Source organism: Anopheles bellator, chromosome 2 (genome assembly GCF_943735745.2).
Source record: "Anopheles bellator chromosome 2, idAnoBellAS_SP24_06.2, whole genome shotgun sequence".
Classification (NCBI taxonomy): domain Eukaryota; kingdom Metazoa; phylum Arthropoda; class Insecta; order Diptera; family Culicidae; genus Anopheles; species Anopheles bellator.
The window spans coordinates 65225223-65245639 of record NC_071286.1 but is presented as its reverse complement, the minus strand read 5'-3'; the positions used below and the strand labels follow the sequence as shown (position 1 = coordinate 65245639).

General features: G+C 51.5%; 1 protein-coding gene across 1 annotated transcript in view; it reads left to right on the top strand.

Moving 5' to 3' along the window:
• LOC131207876 (formin-J) overlaps positions 1-19835 on the top strand; it is a 100165-nt gene extending 80330 nt beyond the window's left edge. Inside the window, exon 3 of the mRNA XM_058200509.1 lies at positions 17889-19835. Within this exon, the coding sequence (XP_058056492.1) occupies positions 17889-19835 (1947 nt within the window). The remainder of the gene's footprint in view (positions 1-17888) is intronic.
• Positions 19836-20417: the final 582 nt, after the last annotated feature.

Below are 20417 nucleotides of genomic sequence, written 5' to 3'. Positions count from 1 at the left end.
AGAGAGGGAGAACATCAACCGCTGTGTGAATGTATGTGTTCCCTCACCTTACCCGCCGGACAGCGTCCGGTCCGGAGAATGCGAAGCGTCCGATGCTGCAACCAAAGTGGCGCGCAGGCTTGCTTCCTCTGGAACAGAGCAGAACGCGGAAAGGCCGGGGAAATTCGAGTTTCTTGTTCTTCGACGTTACGGCAGATAAATGGAGGTCCTTTTTGCGGCAGATAGATTCAACGTACGGTCGATCGAAACATTTGGGCTGCCAGCTTCCTAGAACGCTGCAAAGGACATCTCAGGTTGTCATGAGGCATGAGTATCTTCGAGCAGAGGTTCTATTTTGGAGCTGGACAGCAGCACTTAGAAATTGCGCTCTTTTGAAACTCCAAAGGATCGGTCCTTGTTGGACATCGGCATCGATTGTCTTTTGACCCTCCTTTTTTCTATTTCTGCATTTGTTACATTCACAATCATTTGTTGAAGTATTCACAGAAACAAATAATATTTGATAAAAGTTAATAAAACTCGTACATTTGATTAAACCTATTGCCACACATAAGAGCTGTAAGCCTGGAAAGTCAATATTGTTGTGGTAAGGAGCATCGCTACGAAGCAGGACTTGAGCGTCTAGGGGCCAAAGATGAATATCCAGGCCGAAGACATGGGATGCGATAGGGCGAAGGCTGGCTAAGGTTCAATCAGTCAGTCTTGTTTACCAGCCATTTCCATCCATTAGCCAGCTTATAATCAAGTGTAAAAATGAGCGTTTCGATCCCGGAACATTCCTGCCGCACTCTGTTAGTATCAAAATATCATTGTTACAATTTGCACTCGGGCCAGTATTTACAAATGTGTAATGATTTTTAACAAGTAAATAAGTAAACAATTACGCACACACGCAACGACGTAGTGTGAAGGACCTTCTTGCCCTTCGCAATCCATTCTTCCGCGGCACCGGGACCATATGGTGTCGAATCGGTTCGGCCCCGAGCATCATGCACCTTACACCAAATGGCACAGGTGCAGTGGTATGCGCCGTGGTGTGGGTTGGGCTGTGGATGCCTTGCCTCCTCCTGAGTGCGTTTCCCTTTAAAACAGGTACCGCGCTGGGATGGTGTTTGTGCGGTACAAAGTGCATCGCGTTATTATTACATCGCCGTCCTGGCCGGTGACGCCGAAGTCGATTTGGCGCGCGATTTAGTGGCAGGATTTTTTGTTGCCCGGAATGGGTGTAAATGCTTCTAGCTCCCGGTGGCCGACAAAACAAAGCCAAACCGCACGCCAATCGGACGAGAGAAGGGTTTTGTGAATGAATTCACATGCCACGAAGGGAACCACCAGGGGAGCCGTTGGGGATTTACTTTAATTTCCATATGCACGGCACCGGACCCAAACAGCGCCCGCCGCGGCGGATTGCAACAAAACTGCAATCCGTGCCAGCCAGAGTGGCCATCGGAATGTGCCGCTTCCTGTCTGGTCTCCGGTCCCCCGGTCTGGTCGTCGCCGTAGAGCACTACATTTTATGGGCCGAGTTTTGCTTAGTTTTATTTTTACCACACACTCGCTGGCTACACATTCTTTCCGCGCCCCGCGGGGGGGGGGGACCTGTTTGCGTTAGCAGTTATTCTGTGTAGTTTCCTTCTTCTTCTTCGCCGCCGTCACTGACGCCGAATGCACATGCACCGGCGAACCGGTTACTGGCGAACTTTCCCGCGCAAAACTTTAGCGTGAGCACGCGCGCGTCCATTTGTTGACGCCGTTGGTGTGTTGTAAATGGGGGTTTTAAAAAGTGTTAAAAAATGCGTCCAGTTACCAGCAGTATTCGGATTTCGATCGGCTTCGGACCGTGTCCGACTCATAAACCACACTTAGTACCAAAAGCAGGAATGTCCTAACTCCTGCGGAAGATGCCTATTTATCAGGATCAACTGATCCTGGACTCGACTTTCTACCAAAATCGATTTTCTGAGGAAGCCGCTCGCGAACACTTTTGTCTCTCAAGCAGTGATCCTCTCGATCGGTTCGGTACACGCAAACACACACAGCTACTGGGCTGGGTATGTGTACGTGTGTCCATTAACCGGCGTAAATTTGGCGCACAAAGCGATCATATTTTTTTTGGCTCCTTGGCGAGTTTGTGCTGATTTTTTGTTTCACCCGAAACATTGGCGATGTTGGCGTGTGTGCCTGTTGCATACTCGAAACGACGCGCTCCGATCGTATCCGAAGATCGCATGTTGTGTTAAGCATGTTTTTTTTTCGGTTTGCCTTTTCCCATTTTGTATTTGGATCGATCCTCTCTGTGGTGTGCGTTGGCTAATGTTGATGATTTTTTGTTGTTTGATCTGATTTTCCTTGCCCATGTTGCGTTTTCGCGGGTTCCAAATCAGGGTTTGTGTTGCCACCGGCGGGAACACGCTGCTTTTTACGCACAAAACCCACTTCCGATCGTGTTCCGGCAGTTCCAGAAAACCACGCGGCAGCTGCTCCATTTGTTGTATCCAGAGCGATGAGTTACGAGTTTTTTTTTATGTTTTCTTACACGCTCGGTGCGATCGTCTTGTATTTTTTTATGTTGTTGGAGGGGTTTATTTTCGTTCTTTCTTCCGCTTCGCCATTCTTTGTGCGTCTATTTCTGCTTCTTACCGTTGCGTGTACCTGCGCGTTGCGGAGAGGTAATTTTAGGGTTCGCGTAGTTGTTTTTGCCCCCTCCGGCGAGTAGTGGTAGGTTTTGGATTTTGCGAATTGTTTTTGTCGATCGGCCACGGGTTTTGGTGTGCCAAAAAAAAAACGACGACCTCCATGCTCGCAAATGCGTGTGTCTGTGTGCTTTGGTGAGACCCAACCGAAGAAGGCAGAAAGGCGTACCAAAGAACACGGCAGAATAATGCTGCTGCGCAATTTCCTCGCTTTTCGGCGTGTTCTCTTCACTTCGCGCACTCTTTCTCTCTCTCTCTCTCTGTCTCGCTAGTTTGTTGCCTTTTCGTGGCAAATTTGTAAAATGCGCGGAACACAACGGAGAACGGCGTACGCGAAAGAGAGCCGGTAAAAGGAAAGTATCATCAGCGGCGAACCAATCATCGAGCTACATGATCATCATATCGTCATCACCACCAGCAGCATTGAGAGTGTGTTTGTCGAGCGTCGATTTTTGTTTGCCTTCGCGCCGTGTGCCGGTCGTGGATTGTTTTTCGTTGTGCTAAATTTTATACGCCACGTCGCCGGCGTTTCAAGATAAGCCGCGCACAACAAACCAGCCACTCAATTGTTGTGCATTTCTTGGATAGCCCCAGTCATACACCAGAACGCGTGATAAGCACATGCGCAAACTGTTCCAATTCTCGTTGTTGCTCCAATTTCGCTCTTTAGTTTAGAAAAGTAGAAAGAAGCCTACAAATGTTCGGGCCGTGGGAAACGGGATTTGAACCCAGCATCCAAATCCAATCCAATGCATCAGAAACAGATCGGCAACTCTGCCAACTGCGCCAGGAAGCAGCTGATAACTGGGCAGCGATAAATACAACTTTTCTTGAACCTGAACGATCGCAATCGATCACTTCAAACGGCCCGGTTTGGTGTGTGTCTGTAACGATCGTTCGAAATTCGAAATTCGATCAACGCAACTCAAGGAAAACAAACAGCAATTAAAACATTATTAAGAGAGTGCTCGTAAAACATATTTATCTTCCCGGCCATTGGGAACCCTTTCCGCGGCTGATTAAAAGCTCATCGCCTTCACAGAGCCGCCGAACCTGAACCCCTGAAATTATGTTGCCAAGAAATAGGAGGGAAGGGCGCTGCGCCCCTCCTGGTGCGCACCTGTTTACGGTTGAACGAGAATTTCGGCCGCTGGCTGGCTGGCTGGCTGGCAGGAGTAAAATTGGAAGAATCGTTCCGAGTTGGTGCCAATTAGTTTAATTAAAAGTGGAAAAGTGTTTGCACGCTTTTTTTTCCTTCTACCACCACACTTTGGGCGCACACAGGGCCCCCTGTTGTGTCCCTTCGACAGCACAGGGAGAGAGCTGTAAAGTGCCGAGGCTACTCCTTTCCGCCTCACAACAGCTTCGTTCGAGTGTTTCGAAAACTGGGCGTCCGGGCGAAAGGAAGTGCGATGCGATGAGAAGCCCAGACCCCAATAAGGTTCCGCCACGTGGGCTGTTAATTAAAACAACAGAATTGAGCGATAAGTGGTATAAAAATCGAGCAAATGGTGAATGGAGCGGCAGCATAACAACCGCGCCCCCGGTGCGTTGCGGTCGGATGGCGTCAATCGAGACGGGTTGGCATGATCATCTGAAGAGCCAATTTCGCGGAGACCGAAGCCACAACACCAGCCAGCCAGGCTGACCGCGGGTCAGAACTGCTGCTGCTGGGATGTTTGTCGGTCTGCTGCACATCGACTGATGAGGAGAGGGTGTGGTGCTGGTCGTGGACCACTGGCTGCGGGGGTAAAATTCATGAATGACTAGGTGCAGGCCGAAAGAGACACTACACTCACCCACACATAGCACAGGAGCAGGACCGAAGAACTGGTAGAACGCATCGAACGGAGGAGAAAGTGTAGTATTTCTTTTAATTTTCCTCATTATCGCTTTTCCCGCGCGCTCGCTGGTACTCGGGTGGCCCTACAGCCCCTACCCGAGTCTGGGTGGCCGAAACGGGGCCTCGCTGGTTCTCCTTCAACCATACGGCACCTGTTGTGGGGTGTCCAGCACCGCGCGCCAGTTGAATCTTGCCCGGAAATGACGTGAATGCCACGGAGAGCTGGAAAACAAAAACCAGCTTTACATCCTCAGCCACAGGCCGACAACGGCCGATGACGATGGAAAACGTGTTTTTAATTACCACTTTTCCTGTGTCGGTCCCTTGGTGTTGGTCCAGCCCAGATCTTCATTAGATCCCCGTCCAATGTTTAATCGCATTATTTAGAAGACCCACATTTGTGGGAATTATGTGAAACGCCTATCGATTGCATAATTTGCTATCGATTCTGGTGAGCGTTTTTTTTTAATACACGCCTCGAATGTTGATGATGCTGATGTCGAGTCTTAAAATTTATTTCACGAACGTGCCGCAGTCGGATGGGATGCTCGGAGAATCGTTTCGAAGAACGTGCCGTTCGTGGTTTTCGATGCGAAAATTGATTTTCACATCACACTGGCTCTCTATAAATGGCCGCTCCGCTGGCATAACGAAAACAAAACTATTGTGAAACAGTCTTTCGAGTTGGCGTCTGCGGGTTGACGATTTCTGGGAATCGATGCTCTCCTCCGACGGATGGCGTCGAAACAGCTGTCTGTATTGATTCTGACTCGGGAAGAAGACGTCCCGGGATGGGGCATCTTATCCGGCGGGAAGTGGCGCAAGGGTCTGATTATCCTTCGCCATCCATGGCCAGTCGTCCGGTCTTGTTTCCTCAACTGACCACATCTCAAAGGCTTTTTGGGGCGGATATTGTATTGCAAACCTTCCATCCGTCCCGCAAGGATCTCAAGTGGCAGAGCTTTGCAAAAGAAAAAACCAAAAATTGCAGCTTCACGTCCCATCACACTCCTTGTTGGTGGCAGGTCCTCCGCAGGTAGTCCTCTCCGGAAACCGGTTCGGGCGGAAAATTCTAGAATGAAAAACCGGTGGCCGTTTGCGTGAATGAACGGCTGAGCGGACGCTACAAAAAGAGCTCACATATACACACACCGACACACAGGACGACCTCTCCTGGGGGGCCACCAGTGTATAAGTCAAGTCAGGGCGTGTGCTTCTCACAGGACGACACACTATCGATCCACTAGCATGAAACCGACCGAGACCGCGTCTCTTCTCTCACCGAGTGTGGGTGAGTGTTTCCAGCATGTCCTTATGTACACTGTCCCGGGGTACTCGACAGCGTACTCCAATACACAGCCGCTACACGGTTGTAAAGCCACCGAACAGATGATTTCCCCCGTCGAGTTCTCTTTTATTCAGGACTCACGGGTTCTCTCTCGAGAGAGAGAAACAATTTCTCTCCCCAAAAAGGGGGGTCCTCTCTGACCGAGGAGGACGTCTAGCTTCTGGACGGCATGCTGCTCTGGTACTGGAGCGCGCCCAAAACGCGCGCAATTTTCATTCCGACGACGCCCGGTCCTGGGCGGAAAAATAAGGAAAACTCGCCCGCCGACCGCCGTTACTCCGCCCGGGAGCTCCGGGAATCTGGCCGGGGTCGGTGGCCCGGCTGATAGGTTTTTTGCTGTGTGCGTCTATGTCTCCCGGTTCTCCCGATGACGACATCGTCGGGATGTCCTGGGAATCCTGGCTGGCTGGCTGGCTGGCTAGCCGGCTGGTGGGGTCAGTCAGTGGCGCGCCCAGATGGCTGTGCCAGATTTTCGCTGCCAGTGAAAGCGGCGTCCAGGATTCGACGCCGTCGTCCTGGTTGTGACGTGTGTCGGACCCGGGCCACGGAAAGGACCTTGGAAAGCGATGGCAGGGGAAGCGTGAGGGGGACTGTGCGCATGCGCCGTGCGTTGAACGGGGCGAATCCCGTGTCTGCTCCGACCAATTTTCGTGGAAAATCGTTTTCCATCAGCGGCGCAGAGTGGACGATGATGATGATGATGACGGTGGTAGCGATGACTGTAATATGCTGCGTGGGGCGTCTGGCCGTGTATCCTGCGGTGGTGGTGCTGGCGTGGTGTCCTTTCTCCCGCGCCGATACAACAGCTGGTTATCCGCGAGCCTTACAGGGAGCCCGTCGCCGGCGATGTTACATGACGCCGTCGCCGTCAAGGCTGTACCGGAGAGTTCTTCCCTTCGATGTGTTCTTTCTCGCTCTCTCCCTCTCTTTCGCTCGCTTTATTTTTGCAGTGGAGCTTTTTGGGCCTTGACTGTTTTGTCTCGTTTCGTTTGCATTCAAATTTTCATTTTGTCGAAGTCCTTGGCATCCGCCGGGGGGGTCCCTACCGCCGTGTCTCTGCGGCACACTGTTGAATGTGTTGTGTGGGCCCGCAGCCGTCCTGTGCGGTGTGCTGGTGTGCTATCGCGGCATGATTTTGGGGTTCGGGACAACGCCCATTTTTCGGCACATCCATTAGCAGCAACACTCGGCGGCCGGGTCGGTCCTGTATTTGTTGGGCAAATTTTCACGCCCGCAAAAAAGAAAAGTCACGTGAGTAGAGCCCCCAATGAAAGCTGGATGAATGATGATTAATTTGGGTCAATTTGATGGCCCTCGTGCGGGGCCGGTCAGCAGCATAAAAGACGCATTTTACGCGTTGTGGAGCTTTTCCTAGACAGTTTATGTGATGGTGCTAGTACGGCCCCCTCTCCCGCAAAAGACCTACTTTTCGGGCAGGGTGTGTCAGGTACACATAACTCTGCCGGGGGGTCCTAGATCGTCAAGACGCGACGCGAAACTCGACGACGGACGGGGGTCCTTGCCTCTCCCAAGGTCCTTTGCAAAAGCGGAGAGGAGCGCCGGGGGGTCGATCGGGACGGGACAGCGACTAGACGAAAACGATTAAGGCGACTGGTGGCGATAAAGTGTCCCATTGGCGTGGTGAGCATAAACGCCACGAGCCGAACGAACGGCGGTGCATCGGCGCAGGAGGCCAAGGACACCACCGCAACCGACGAACGGTCGTTATTTGTGGTGGCCGCGCGTTATCGCGTTTCCTAATTATGGACCCCGGGAAAGCCCGCGGCGCGAGTTCTTCGCGAGAAGAGTGGAAAAGAAGGTTTTATTATAGCACACAGCGTAGCGCCGCCGATTATGTCTACGAGACTAATGTTTTGATTTATGCTAATGAGGCACTCGCCTGAAAGGTGCGATTGGTGGCCGGCATCTTTTATCGTGTACAAATGGCGTCAGTATAATTGATTTAGATGATTTTCTCCAAAACCAAAATGATGAACAGGACGAGAAGGTGATGAGCCGCTACCACATAATCCAATGCTTAATTCAAGGCCAATACTTGGGCCAGTCAACAATACAGCGACTGTTCCATTGAGTTTTCCATTGACTTTTTGTAGTTGTCGGAAAAATATCTTGAACGGGCCTCTGGAATGTCATCATAAAATGATCCTTTCATGGTCAATTTGAGCTTAGCGCATAGCAAATAGTCGCAAAAGATCAGGCGAATGAAAAAATTATTTTATTTTCAAAACTACTCAACTGCGACGGGCTACTTTGGCCGTACTCGTAAAATTCTTAACCGGTAATTCTAACTAGTATTCCCCGTTGATCATCTCAATTTCGGCAACGAATTCCTTGTGGATTAAACCTTCCCTTCCCTTCGACCCTTCGAATAATGTAAAGTTAGCAAGATTGTCTTTATTTTGGAGTTTTGCTTCGTTTTCGTTTAGTTTTGACTTCTTTTATACTATACAAAAAGTCTTGCTCTACTCATGTAATAAATTATAGGTCTCAGCACATGCTTCAATAAGTTTAAAAAATTTCAACACAGGCTCTCTTTTCTTGATTTACGTTTTTAACGCACGCCATAAATCTACTAACACGTAAAAGCGCATAACTTTCAATGCGTTTGAATGATAAAGAACGTATGGCGCTGAATTTAATACATAAAAAAATAAAATATCTCGTTATTTAATTACCACTGAATAGTTCACTTGAACTATCGGGCCCTTCTATTGGTCTCCAAAATGATCAAGCCATCAAACTTCAGCAAACGAATTGGGCCACCGCCATTGCCGAGTGGTGGCCCCGCTGGTTTACAATGCCTGTTTCGCCCAATTAAACAAATCCCACTCGTTGTGAGTGAAAGTTTTGCTGCTATTGCTCGGAGAATTTGGCATCGAACTGGCACGGCCACTGGCCACAACAACCTCTTCCGAAGCCAGTCCGGAGGCCCCTTGAGTCTTGAAAAATCTAAACCCACACCCAAACAAGATGGTCAAACAGCCTGTCGTCGCCCGTCGTTCGTAGTAAGATTTCGATTCGCGAAAGCGCGTCCGACGATAAACAAAAAAAAAAACGGCAAAACAAAGATTTATGAAACCCGGAACGCGCCACGCAAGCTGCTGTTGGCCGGTCGTGCTACGCTACACTACGATTTACGATGGCATCTCGGAGGCCGCAATTTATTATACATCATAATACGCTTTGACGGGTTCAATCCGCGCGTTGCCGCCGCCGATCTCACGTTTTCGTTGTGCGTTGCGAATCTCTGCGGCGCAAAGTCCACACTTCCACAAGACGAGCCCCAAAAACGGGAGGACGTTAACCCCGGCGGCGGCGGATCCCGCAGCTAGAAATCGGTTCCCAAATCCCAAAGACCAAACGAACCCCACCACCATCAACTGGCAAGAAAAGCAAAAGCAAAAATTCGCGAGCTCTCTATTTCATTTGCGAAACGTGAAATTCGCAAACTCCCAGCCGGTTCCCATCTCGAGCCAGCGGCGCTGGAACGGTGTTTCCCATCCGCCAGGTTTCCCATCGCCAGCAAAATTCCAGCCGTAGCTTTTTTTCTGTTGCCCAGCCGTTGGATCGACTCGGATTTTATGCCCGCCCAACCGTGTGGGCCACCAAATTGCACGAAAAACCCGACCCCCGGGAATGAAGAAACGGCGGCGGCAACACCAATTTGCCCCGGCGCTCGACGGGAGCACAGGTGTCCGAGCGCCCGGAAGTTACCCGGTGGGGTTCCGCATTCGCGATTCGCGAATTGAAGCTACACATCAGTCAAATCATCTGTGATCTGCGAGACGCGGGAACTTGACGCGGGTCAAGCGGGAAAAACGCGCGGAGCGATCGCCGAAGGAAACAATTTGTCAAATGGCTTCCGGTCACAGACCTGCGCTTTCCGTACCGCGGCCCTTGCAAAAGCGACTGATCCGTGCTTAATCTCCCCCAAAAAAGGCAAACGCCCAACGGAACATGGCTCAGCATAATGTGCTCTGCGGTGCGTGCGGCTAAACGTGGCTCTGAGCACGCCTCTCGCACGCGCGCATTCATACGCATGAAGAATGTATTTAAAATTTAAACCCACGTTGACCTCATTTTCATATATTCGCACGCTCATGCTCTCGCGCTACGCACCTGCCGCATTGTTGCCGCGCCTCGAGAAACCGAACGGAAGAAAGCAATCGGCGAAGGAAAGAAGGGGCCAACACCCTCCAGCCAGCCAGTGTGTATTTTTGGCACTCGCCCCCGGCTACGCAACATCACGATGCGTAGGCTGGGCGATCGCGAAACGGAAGATCAAAACAAAACTGGCCCCAAAACATAAAAGCGCGCAACGCGTTGCGTAAGGGGGGAGGTCAGGAATAGTGCGTGCGGGCGCGCACGCAATAGGAACACGCAAGAGGAAGCGCAAAAACAAAAAAGAAGCGAAAACTAGAAACACTTTCCATCATCGGGTTAAGTAATGGCGCGTAAGGCTTGGCTGTGTGCGTGAAAGCTCTCGACGCGCACGCACAGGTGCGTAGGCCACGCCAGGCATCATCGTGTTCCATGTTCCAGTTCCGGCACCCCGTTTTGGGTGTATCTTTCTAAACACCGAGGTCCACTGCTCCGTACTCCCGAGGAAGGCGGAGGAAGACAAAACGGACACTAGAATACGGCGGGAAAAATAAGAACAGCCGCCACGCCGCCGAGGGCAGGCCAAGTTCACGATCAAAGATCTTGATCTTCTCGGGGCTCTCGGGTATGTGAGATCGGGCGTAGTGCGTAGACGACGACGACGCGCCGCGAAGGCTCTTTAAATAAAACATAACAAAGTTTTTTTTTCGTTTGCCTTCTCTCTTCGATTCCCCAAAAATACGCATAAACACATGACAGCATGGGGCGGAAGGTGCGTAACGCAGCCCGCGGCTTCATTCAAGAAAGGGGGGTCCGAAAGGAGAAAAAAGAAATCCTTGACCCGACAGAGAGATAGAGCGAGAGCGAATGGATGACGCGTGGCTCTGATGGTCTGGCTTCACTTTTCACTTATGGTGACGTACCCGGCCCCCAGATCGGCGTTTGGTGTGCGTGTTTCGCTTCGTGTCTTGTGTGCTGGTTTGCTTATGATTTTATCGCCCTTTCCTAACTTCCTTCGGACCCAGGTTGTGGTTTAAATATTTCAAGTTCAGATCGGGGTTTTGGGTCGTTGTACGACGGCTTGATTCGAAGGTGCGCGGCTTGATGATCGTGCCGGGGCACGGTCGATGGATATGTTTAAATGTTTCGACGCAGAGTTAAGCATACCTGTTTGACTTCCACAGTCAGAGTTGAAGTTAAAATAAAATCGAGATTTCACGCATAACTCAAAAGTTCTTTGGTTATTCTTTTAAATCCATGTCAATATCTTCAACATGATCTGATGATCAACATGATTGATTTATATGCAAAACTCTACATCCGTTCCAATTTTCGAAACGCTTCGACTTTGAAAAGTCTGTCCCCGTCCCCGTCCCGAAAATATGATGAGGCAAACACCAAGAATTGTTCTTCCTAAAATCCGGTTCTTTTTGACGTACATAGTTAACACGCAAGCCACGCCTAACACCCAAATAGTATTCTTTGTTAACAGTTTATAATAATAAAATAATAAAAAGTTAGTTTCAAACAATTCCACAATGTGGTGAATGATCATTCAACTAATGAAGGTAGCAGGTCCTTAGTGTTATTTTTCAATATTTTTTTGTTTCTTACTAGGCAAAGCACTCCGCAGGGCTTTCCATTTTGTTTCTGGTTTGTTTTCATTATTTCGTTTCCTATTCGTTTCGTTTCCTTTTTGTTTCGTTTTGGTTTGGTACCCTTTTTACGTTGTTCACTGTTCTTGTTTATTATCTCTTGTGTTTCCGTTTTCGCTTTGCGATCTGTTTTATGTTCCATCCGTTTTCTACTTCCGCCAACGAGCGAAAGAGATACATTTTTCATTTCATAAAACCACTTTTTCCCATTCCTTATTTATATCTCTGTTTCCTCTTTTCTTGTGATCTCAATAGTGGCCGAATAAATACTATCACTATCGAATCAATACTGTTCACTATCATTTAACACATTCAATCATCGCATCATACTCTAGTTTCAGGTTGAGAGCCTAGCGCTATCTCATATTCTAATTTTGAGCCTCCCGGATTCTCATGACTTTTGGTTTTACTATGCGTGCGTGAATAAATTATTAGCCGGCTCAACTCTTTTGAGCGTTAATCTTGACACCGCGTCGGCATCGGATCTTCGGCCGGTGAAGCGTCTGATGTAGCGTCGAGCACACAGAGCGGCAACTAACACGCAGGCAGCGATATTGGCTTAAGACTTGCCGTTCTTCTCCGCCAGCTTCGCGCCAGCGCCGACGCAGGCCACGCAACGGAGCTCCAATCCGCGTGCGAATTGATTAACTATGCTCTCTCAGCGCCGGTCGACGCCGTGCGATGAAGGACAAGAGGTTTTTCACCTGCGTGGCCACAGCCGCGACGCACCGGATAGCATTACGCATAAGCTGTGCCGTGGCGTGGTGGTGGTGTCGGCTTCGGAGAACACTCTGCCCCGCCGGGTTGCAAAAATGGGAATGGCGCCTGGTGTGTGTTGGAGTGACCGATTGACTTGTGATTCACTTGCGGTGGCCGCCCCATAGTTCGGCGATGGATCATCTTACCACCGCACCCCGAGTAAGATCTCAACACGCTCCGCTGACAGCGGGAGTGTCGTCGGAAGTTCAGCCAGATAGTCCTCGGTCCCCCGGCCGGCGGCGGCCCTAGGGATTACTATTCAGTTACATTATTTATTAAGGCGCCGTCGCTGCCGCTGCTCGATGAGAAAGTGTTTCGCGTTCGAGACGACATCGGCTGGGGCCGGCTAGTTCTCGCTGGTTGGCGCGCTTCGCGCGTTCTTAATGGAGCGTGAGCCCATTTTCCACCCCACCTTTTTTTGTGCTTCTTTGGAAAGATTTTCCTACGCTTCTTGGGAAAAGTGGGCCCCACCGGAAGGGCAGCCCTCGCGGTGGGCGCACCATAATAAATATGTATATGAATTAAATGGAGTAAAAATGGTGGCAAAGTTCCAACTCGACGCTCTGTCCCTCGGAGCGCCTGGGGTGTGCAACGATGGGAAGCAGCAGCATCGTCGTGCTGGCCGTTTGATGTTAAAGTTTTCAAGAATTTATTTGGAAAATTACTTTGAAAATCTTACGCATTCGTTACCAAGTTACCGGGAAACGGATCTAAGCACAGATTTTAAATTGTTTTATTTTAATTTAACAAATATTTGGGCCTTGTTTTTCATCCCTCTTATAAACATTTGTGGTGGTCACAAATATAATTTAAACGAAAGGACAGAATGTTTCAACTCAATAATCAATAGTTATTAAAATAAATGAAACTACACTATGATGGCACGTCCTTACTGTTACTGCCTGTTTTAAGTGTTTGCCACACTCTGGACTAACTTCGGTTAAGACCGCTCAACGCAATAACGGCCAGCTGGCAAACGGCCTGAATCTCATGAATTTCATTCACAATGTTATTGCTATTTTATGCACCGAAAGTTGATAACACTCTCCCCCATCTATGGACGGTCAAGGAGCTTGCAGAGGATCAGTCAGGACACACCACCCGGAGGGACACGGGGACTGCGACGACATGCAGTTCGACTTAGTTGCGGTTGTCGTGTTTGTTGGTTTTCTGAATGTTTAGCTCTCCCGCTCAATCCGGACCAACTCCCCCCAATGGGCTAATGAAGTAATAATTTTGACGAACATCGCCCAGGGAAAGCCCCAGCGGGAGAGATTTTCCCAGCCGATCGAGCAACGGCTAATTGAAAGTGAAGAGGAAACGGCAAAGGCGGGAACACATCAGCGGCATGTTATGCAAATCGTGCTGCCTTTTTAAAGCAATGGGTGGTGTGTGACCACATTCCGGTTGTAGCGCTCCTGTAGCCGTAGGGTCGTACCTCCTTCGAACTGGGGCACTTTGTTTTCGAAACAACAACCGTTTTACCTTTTTCTCAAACCACACGCGAGCGAGCCGTTTAGCGAAGAACCAAATTTGGGAAAAGATGGTGCAGCGTCCCACAAAAACATCGCCCGGGTACGGGTAGTTATGTGCGAGTTATGTTTTGATGACCGTTTTGGTGCCCGGCACGAGACTTTGGGAGGGCAAAAAAACACTGTATCTATCCTTTTGTTTTTGCTTTCCCTTCAACCCAAATACACTATTGTCCCGGGTCTGAGCTCTTGCGCGAGCCGAGCCGATGGTGATGGCCTCAAATTAGTGTCGGTATCGCACCTTTGGCGTCGTTAGAGCCCGAGTCTACGCAATACTGCGCTACTACGACCGATCGATGGAGCAAAAACGAGCAAACGATCTTAGACCCATTTAAACCCGACACAACAGCGTGCCGACTCATCATCCTGAAGGCGCTCGCGTAACTAGAACACGATTACGCGAGCGCGCGCGAAGCACGCGACAAAAAGTCGTCCCCGTCAAGTGTGTCCGCTGCGCGTCGCCTGGCCTGGCTTCATTCATTATTCAACAGGGTTTGGTTTTTGTGCCGTTTTCGTGTGCGCCACCGTTGCCGTTGGGCGATGAAATGCATCCCTCACACACTCTGAGGGGAGGTTTATGATTTTTTACGAGACCACCACCGCGTGCAACCTAAATTAAAGCCCGTAAATGAGCGTAAATGGCGCCGAGAATCCATTCACACTTTTGCCCGCACTTGGCCCCAGTTTTTGCGGGTTTCGTTTCTTTGCTTTTTGCTGCTGTTGTGTGCTCTCTCTAGGTTTGTTTAATGGCTTTCAGTTGCCCGTCCGGTGTCCTCGCGGTTCGCACTTTGGCCAGCATCGCAATCTCTCAGAGTTATGCACCGGGGTAAAAACCGAGGACCATAAATTCCGCCACTAACAACGATCGATCGGCCGGGAGGTGTCGGAATGTCTCAACCATCAATCAGACGCTGTTCGAATGCATATAAAATTGCATCCAAAGTGCGGAGATTTATCAAAAACATGTTTATTCTTCTACTTCCTTGGAGCATTGCATATAGTTCAATATGGCACACGATAGTCTGAGTTTACCTGATCCTTTGCACCATAAGCAGCCAAACCCGATCATATTGCCGTTGGTTGCTTCGTAGTTAGGAATGCATAGGAAAAAAGGAGTCATCAATTCCGGGCCCTGAGAATGCATTAACTTTCGATGTAAAACGCGGATAAAGTTACGGATAATAAGGCTCCGTCCCCGGGCTTTCAAATAGAATAAATTACTGTGGCCAACACTTAATGTCCTCAAAAATAGGTTATTACACCTTTTGCACCGGTGCTCCGATCCGATTGCTAAACATCGCAACATATTTGTCGAAGTTGATGCATTTTATTGCTAGACTTGCTGTCGAGCTTACGGAATGACCGGACCGAGGCTCGGTCATGGCCTTAAGCACACACACAGCACACCACACCACAGACACGACACCCGGGGGGACCCCCGCGGCCGTCGTTCGGCGTCGCAGCGTGGTTGGATGGAATGGCAAGGTTTTCGCGTTTCGTGACGCGATGGCCCACAATACACACAGCAGCAGCACCGGCACCGGCACAGTCTTTCGAGCGGGCCGCATAACCGGGTCGCTCGGGCCGGGGGGTGTATGCTGATGATGGAGACACGGCGACCGCTCGACGACGTCGTCTGCTGCGTGCATAGAAGGTGCAATGCGCGAGACCGGCGCGACACGATTAGCAGCAGCAGCACTGCATCGCGCAGATCGGTTCTAAATATAAACATTTTATTATATCGCCCGTCTGCGATCAGCGAACTTCAACCGCAATCGTAATGGGGCTGCACCAACCCCGACACGAGCGAGCGCACGCAGAACAGCATAGCAGAGCATAGCGCGCAGAGGCGCAGCATGCGATGCTTTGCTGCTAAGCGACCACCACTGAGAGCGCGTTGAAACCGACTTTGAAGTCTTTGGCTTAAAATAAATTGCGTTTTTAAGGACACGGGTTCGTGGGGGCTTTCGTTTAATCGAAGAAGAATATTTGAACGATGTTTCGATGATTGTCGTTGTTTTTGTTACACAAAAACTCTAAGCGCCTTGCCCCTTCCATCCATGGAAGAAAAGCTTTTGATTTGAAGAGGGCCAGGAATCGGACCCTTAGCCGCGCGCTGTCGGCATTAAGCGCACCAACACCTCGCACCACCATGACGTACTCTGATGGAGTGTGCAAATAGTGAAACTAAAGGTCTGTTTCATGAACCCTTCTCGTCGGTATTTTTACGGATTTTTATCGTAAACGAATTCGAACTTTCTGACGTTCAGTTCAGGATGCCACGCTGCAGTGCGTGTATTGACTTTAAAATAAATGGCCGATGGTGGTGAACGTGTGGCTCCTTCTGCCCCCAAACACCCTTCCGCGCTGGGCTCCCCCAAAAGTGCATCAATGTGCAAGTGCATCAGTCTCTCTCTCTTTCTCTCTCTCGCTCTCTTCCCCCTTTCTGCTGCAGTCGAAAACCAGGCGAAGAGTCTATTCTGGTACACGAGTCTTTCGTAAGTTGAACACCTCTGCCACCGTGCGCTCCAGTGCGCTCGGTCGCCCCTTTAAACCCTCGCTCTACCGGGCCACGTTGTTGAGGAAGGTTAACAAGTTCCAAGCCGGCGAGAATCTCCCCGACGACGGCGGCAGTCGGCGGCCCCAGACGGCAGCTGCACCCGGTTTTGCATACTTCCCGGCCCCCTGGCCGGTTGGCCGGCCGGCAGAGCGTACATATGGGGCGCTACATCCTCTCCCGCCCGCCTCGGTCACGGCTGTCAGTCTTGGCCGTCGGTGGTCGCGCGGTGTGCGAAGAGACGAAAGACTCGATCTCGACGATTGAGTGCATAAAACCGCTTCGCTCCGCCTGCGAGCCCCGGGAGAGGATCCCTCTGTTGGATAGAGTGGTGGTGGTGGCCCATAATAAACCGAGCGCCTGTTGAAGGGCACCTAGTCTGGGAGGGGTAGAACCTGAACTTCGAACTGAAGTGGCGTGGCGAGGGAGGCGAACTTGGGCTTGCGGCTTTCGCCGTTTTGCATTGAGTCTGGTCATGTTTCGCTCGCGCACTCCGTGAGACGAGCCGCCCAGACGCGGAAATGTGCGCGTCTCCCGGGGGGTGGGCCTTTGCCCGAGGAAGCGCCCGCCGGCGCAATGCATTTTTATGTCTCGCTCACTTAACGCGTTGAGTGGTTTGGGCCATCGAGTGCGATCGAGATCGGGGGACCGCCGCGCATCGCAATGGGATCGCGCTGCTCGAATAGGAGACATGTGTGCAGTTTTCCCTTTCCTCCATTGGTTGCAGTATTTGATTAAAAGTAACAGATCGTGACACAAGAGAAATGGAAACGGTTTGATGCGTGTGGCGCTGCCACGTTTTTGTATCGTCCTTGTTTCACGCTCTGCGATTCTGGGTTCTTTTTTTCTGTTGTAAGTGGTCTGGTAAAAAAATATCGCCAATTTTTGTTTTTGTTTCAAAAATTTATTATTCATTCGTGAATATCTAATTTGTCCCCTTCATAGCGATCCCCATCAAGTATTGGACACTAGTTTGTACGTTGTTCCAACGTTTGTTCCAATTCTCGAAGTACTTCAAAAAATCCCTTTTTTGTGATCTCCTTCGTGATCCTGTGATCCTTCGATGCCGATTTTATCTCCTCATTCGTAGCGTAGCTTCTTCCTTTCATGGGGCTCTTTAGTTTCAGGAATAGCAAAAGGCACTAGGGGCATCATTAGTGAGCTGTTTTTGGCCAACAAGCAACTATGGCTCCTTCTTGGCTTGGCCAGGGTCGTTATTGTTTTTCCACAAATCCAATACTGCTTACTGACCGTTCTACCCTGTGGCAAGAACTCATGATGCATCACACCCATCATGTGCTTTCAGGCATATTATCGTTATTTTCGCTCTCGACGCAAAATAAATTTTACAAACTTTCTATCGTTTCCCACTCTTCTAGGCCGCCATCCTGCAGCAGACGGCCGAGTACATTTACTCGCTGGAACAGGAGAAGACCCGGCTGCTGTCGCAGAACTGTCACCTGAAGCGGTTACTCGACCAGCAAGATCACAACGGTGGTACACCGGACACCGGAACGCCTCCGGTGTCGCAGACGCAGACCCAGATTGTCGCTGGTGGTACGACGACGACGACACAAATTCCCGTAGGAGGCGGCGTCGGGGTGGCCCCCCAGAGCGGTGGTGTGGTCACCGGTGGAACAACGACCCTGGTAGCGACGACGGTGGCGAAGAAGCGGAAAATGGACAGCGTGCCAGTGTCGGACTCGTCGGACGAAGGGCTGGGCTCGATGTCCCCGGAACCGGTGACGCTGCGCACGAACGGCGGACTCACCCCGGCACCGACTCCGACCACGACGATCACGGCCACCAATAACCCGACGGTCACCGGAACCATCGGCAACAGTAACACCACCACCAGCAGCAATGGCCGCCAGTGCACGACGGTCAACTTCTCCGCGAAGGACTTTCTGGAGCTGAAGCACCAGCTGGAGGTCGAGCGGCGGCAGAGATCGAGCGTGGAGGACAAGCTGAAGTCGCTGGAGCGTCAACTCGCCTACCCGGTGGCGGCGACGGCCCGGCTTCACCAGTTCCATCCGGACGGCCCGGAGTTGGTAGTGTCGTCGGACTGCATCAGCGAGCAGCCAGTCCCGCCGGCCGCGGAAGAGGTGGCCATTTCGATCATCCACAAGTCCATAATCGCCACGTCCGGTGGCAAAGTCGGTCGAGTTGGACCGACGACAGCGCCGGAACTGGTGGACGTCGGCAGTACGGGGGGTGCCGTCCAGGTGATTGCCCTCGAATCGAGTGGCGGTGTGCTGGGCGCAAAGAAACACCAGTTGTTGCTGGCCACGGACGATCGGCTCGAGGAGGCGATCGTCGTTCCGGGCGCCACGAAGCAGCTACTGATCCCGCTGAAGGACGAACAGCAGCAGCAGCAGCAGCAGCAAGTGTACATCAAGCGGGCCCGGTCGCGGTCACCGTCGGGCGAAACGACGACGACGACGACGGTGGTCGCGCGGCCACCGAAGAAGCAACGCTACGCGTCGCTCCTGGAGGCGGCGATCAAGGCCGAACCGAAGGTGGAGGTCGAACGCATCAGCTCCCCGTCGTCGATCGTGGTCAACGAGGAGCACATGATGGTGACGACCACCGGCGCCCATCTGGTCGGGGCCGGGCCGAAGCTGACGACGACCGTGCAGCAGCAGCAGCAGCCACCGCGGCTCAACACCTGTCGCCACAATCTCGAAACGATCGTCGAAGCGATCCGCCATCTCGAGGGCGACGCCTTCGATGCCGTTGTCCCGACGCAGCAACAGCAGCAACAGCAGCACCAGCATCCACCGGCGTTGCAACCCCTACAACCGCCCCAACCTCACTCGACGACGTCATCGACCCCAGCGGCCGCGCAACAGTCGCAGACGATAGGAGGCGGCCATCGACCCATGCAGGAAGTTCCGCTGGCACTAACCACGAGCAGCAAACAGCAGCAGCAGCAAGCAATACAGTCAAAACACGATCGTGATCACCGCCAGAGTCAGCTAGAACCGTACCTGAAGTTCCGAACGGGTGGTGGGTTGCCCACCATCCCCACCGTCGTCGCCACCGCCAACAGCAACCTCCCGAACGCCGGAAGTGGCAGCGGCGTCGTAACGGTAGCGCCACCGGCCGCAAGTTCGATCATTTCCGTATCGCTCGCGTCGGCAGCCACGGCGGCGACGACGATCGTGGCCAACGGTACGGCGGTCGCCAGCCCCGCTAACACCGTGCCGCTACCTGCCGCCACGCTCCACCACCCACACCTAGCGCCGGCGGCGACGGCAGCGCAAATCCTCCAGCAGCAGCAACAGTGTCGACCGGGGGTGATCGTCGTGAAGCAGAACACATGATCACCACATGCCACTAGCAGCGCCCCACATGCAGGCGGTGCCGGGGGTGGCTGTGGTCACAGCAGCTCAATCATCGTTGCCGCCCGCCGCCCGTCCTTATCAAGCACCGTCGCCCTGCTGACCACGGCCACGACTGCGACGGTGGCTGCGAACAGCCACCCCGTTGGTCGGCAATCCTCCAGTATCAGCATCAACCCAACGCCACCGCTCCTAGTTAGTGTCAGTGGTGCTGGTACCCGAGTGTCCGGCGGTGGTGCCCTGACACTGAAGCCTTGCAGTGGTGCCAAAGTAGTAGTTCCGTCACCACCACCATTGCCACCGGCACCAGTTTCAAACAAGGCAACGACAAGCAGCAGCAGCAACGTGGTCATCAAATATCACAAAACGATCAATGGTGCTTGAACATCCTACTTTTATTCGCGGCTCTTCAATATTATTAACCGTCTTTGTTAATTACTTGTTTAGATGTTACTAAATTAGTTTTTTTTTCCCCCAAACCCGATTCATCGATTCTTCTGCACACACCGCATTACTGCGGCATCCGTTCAGTTTTGCTTCATCAACAGGCGCTAGCCCACCATA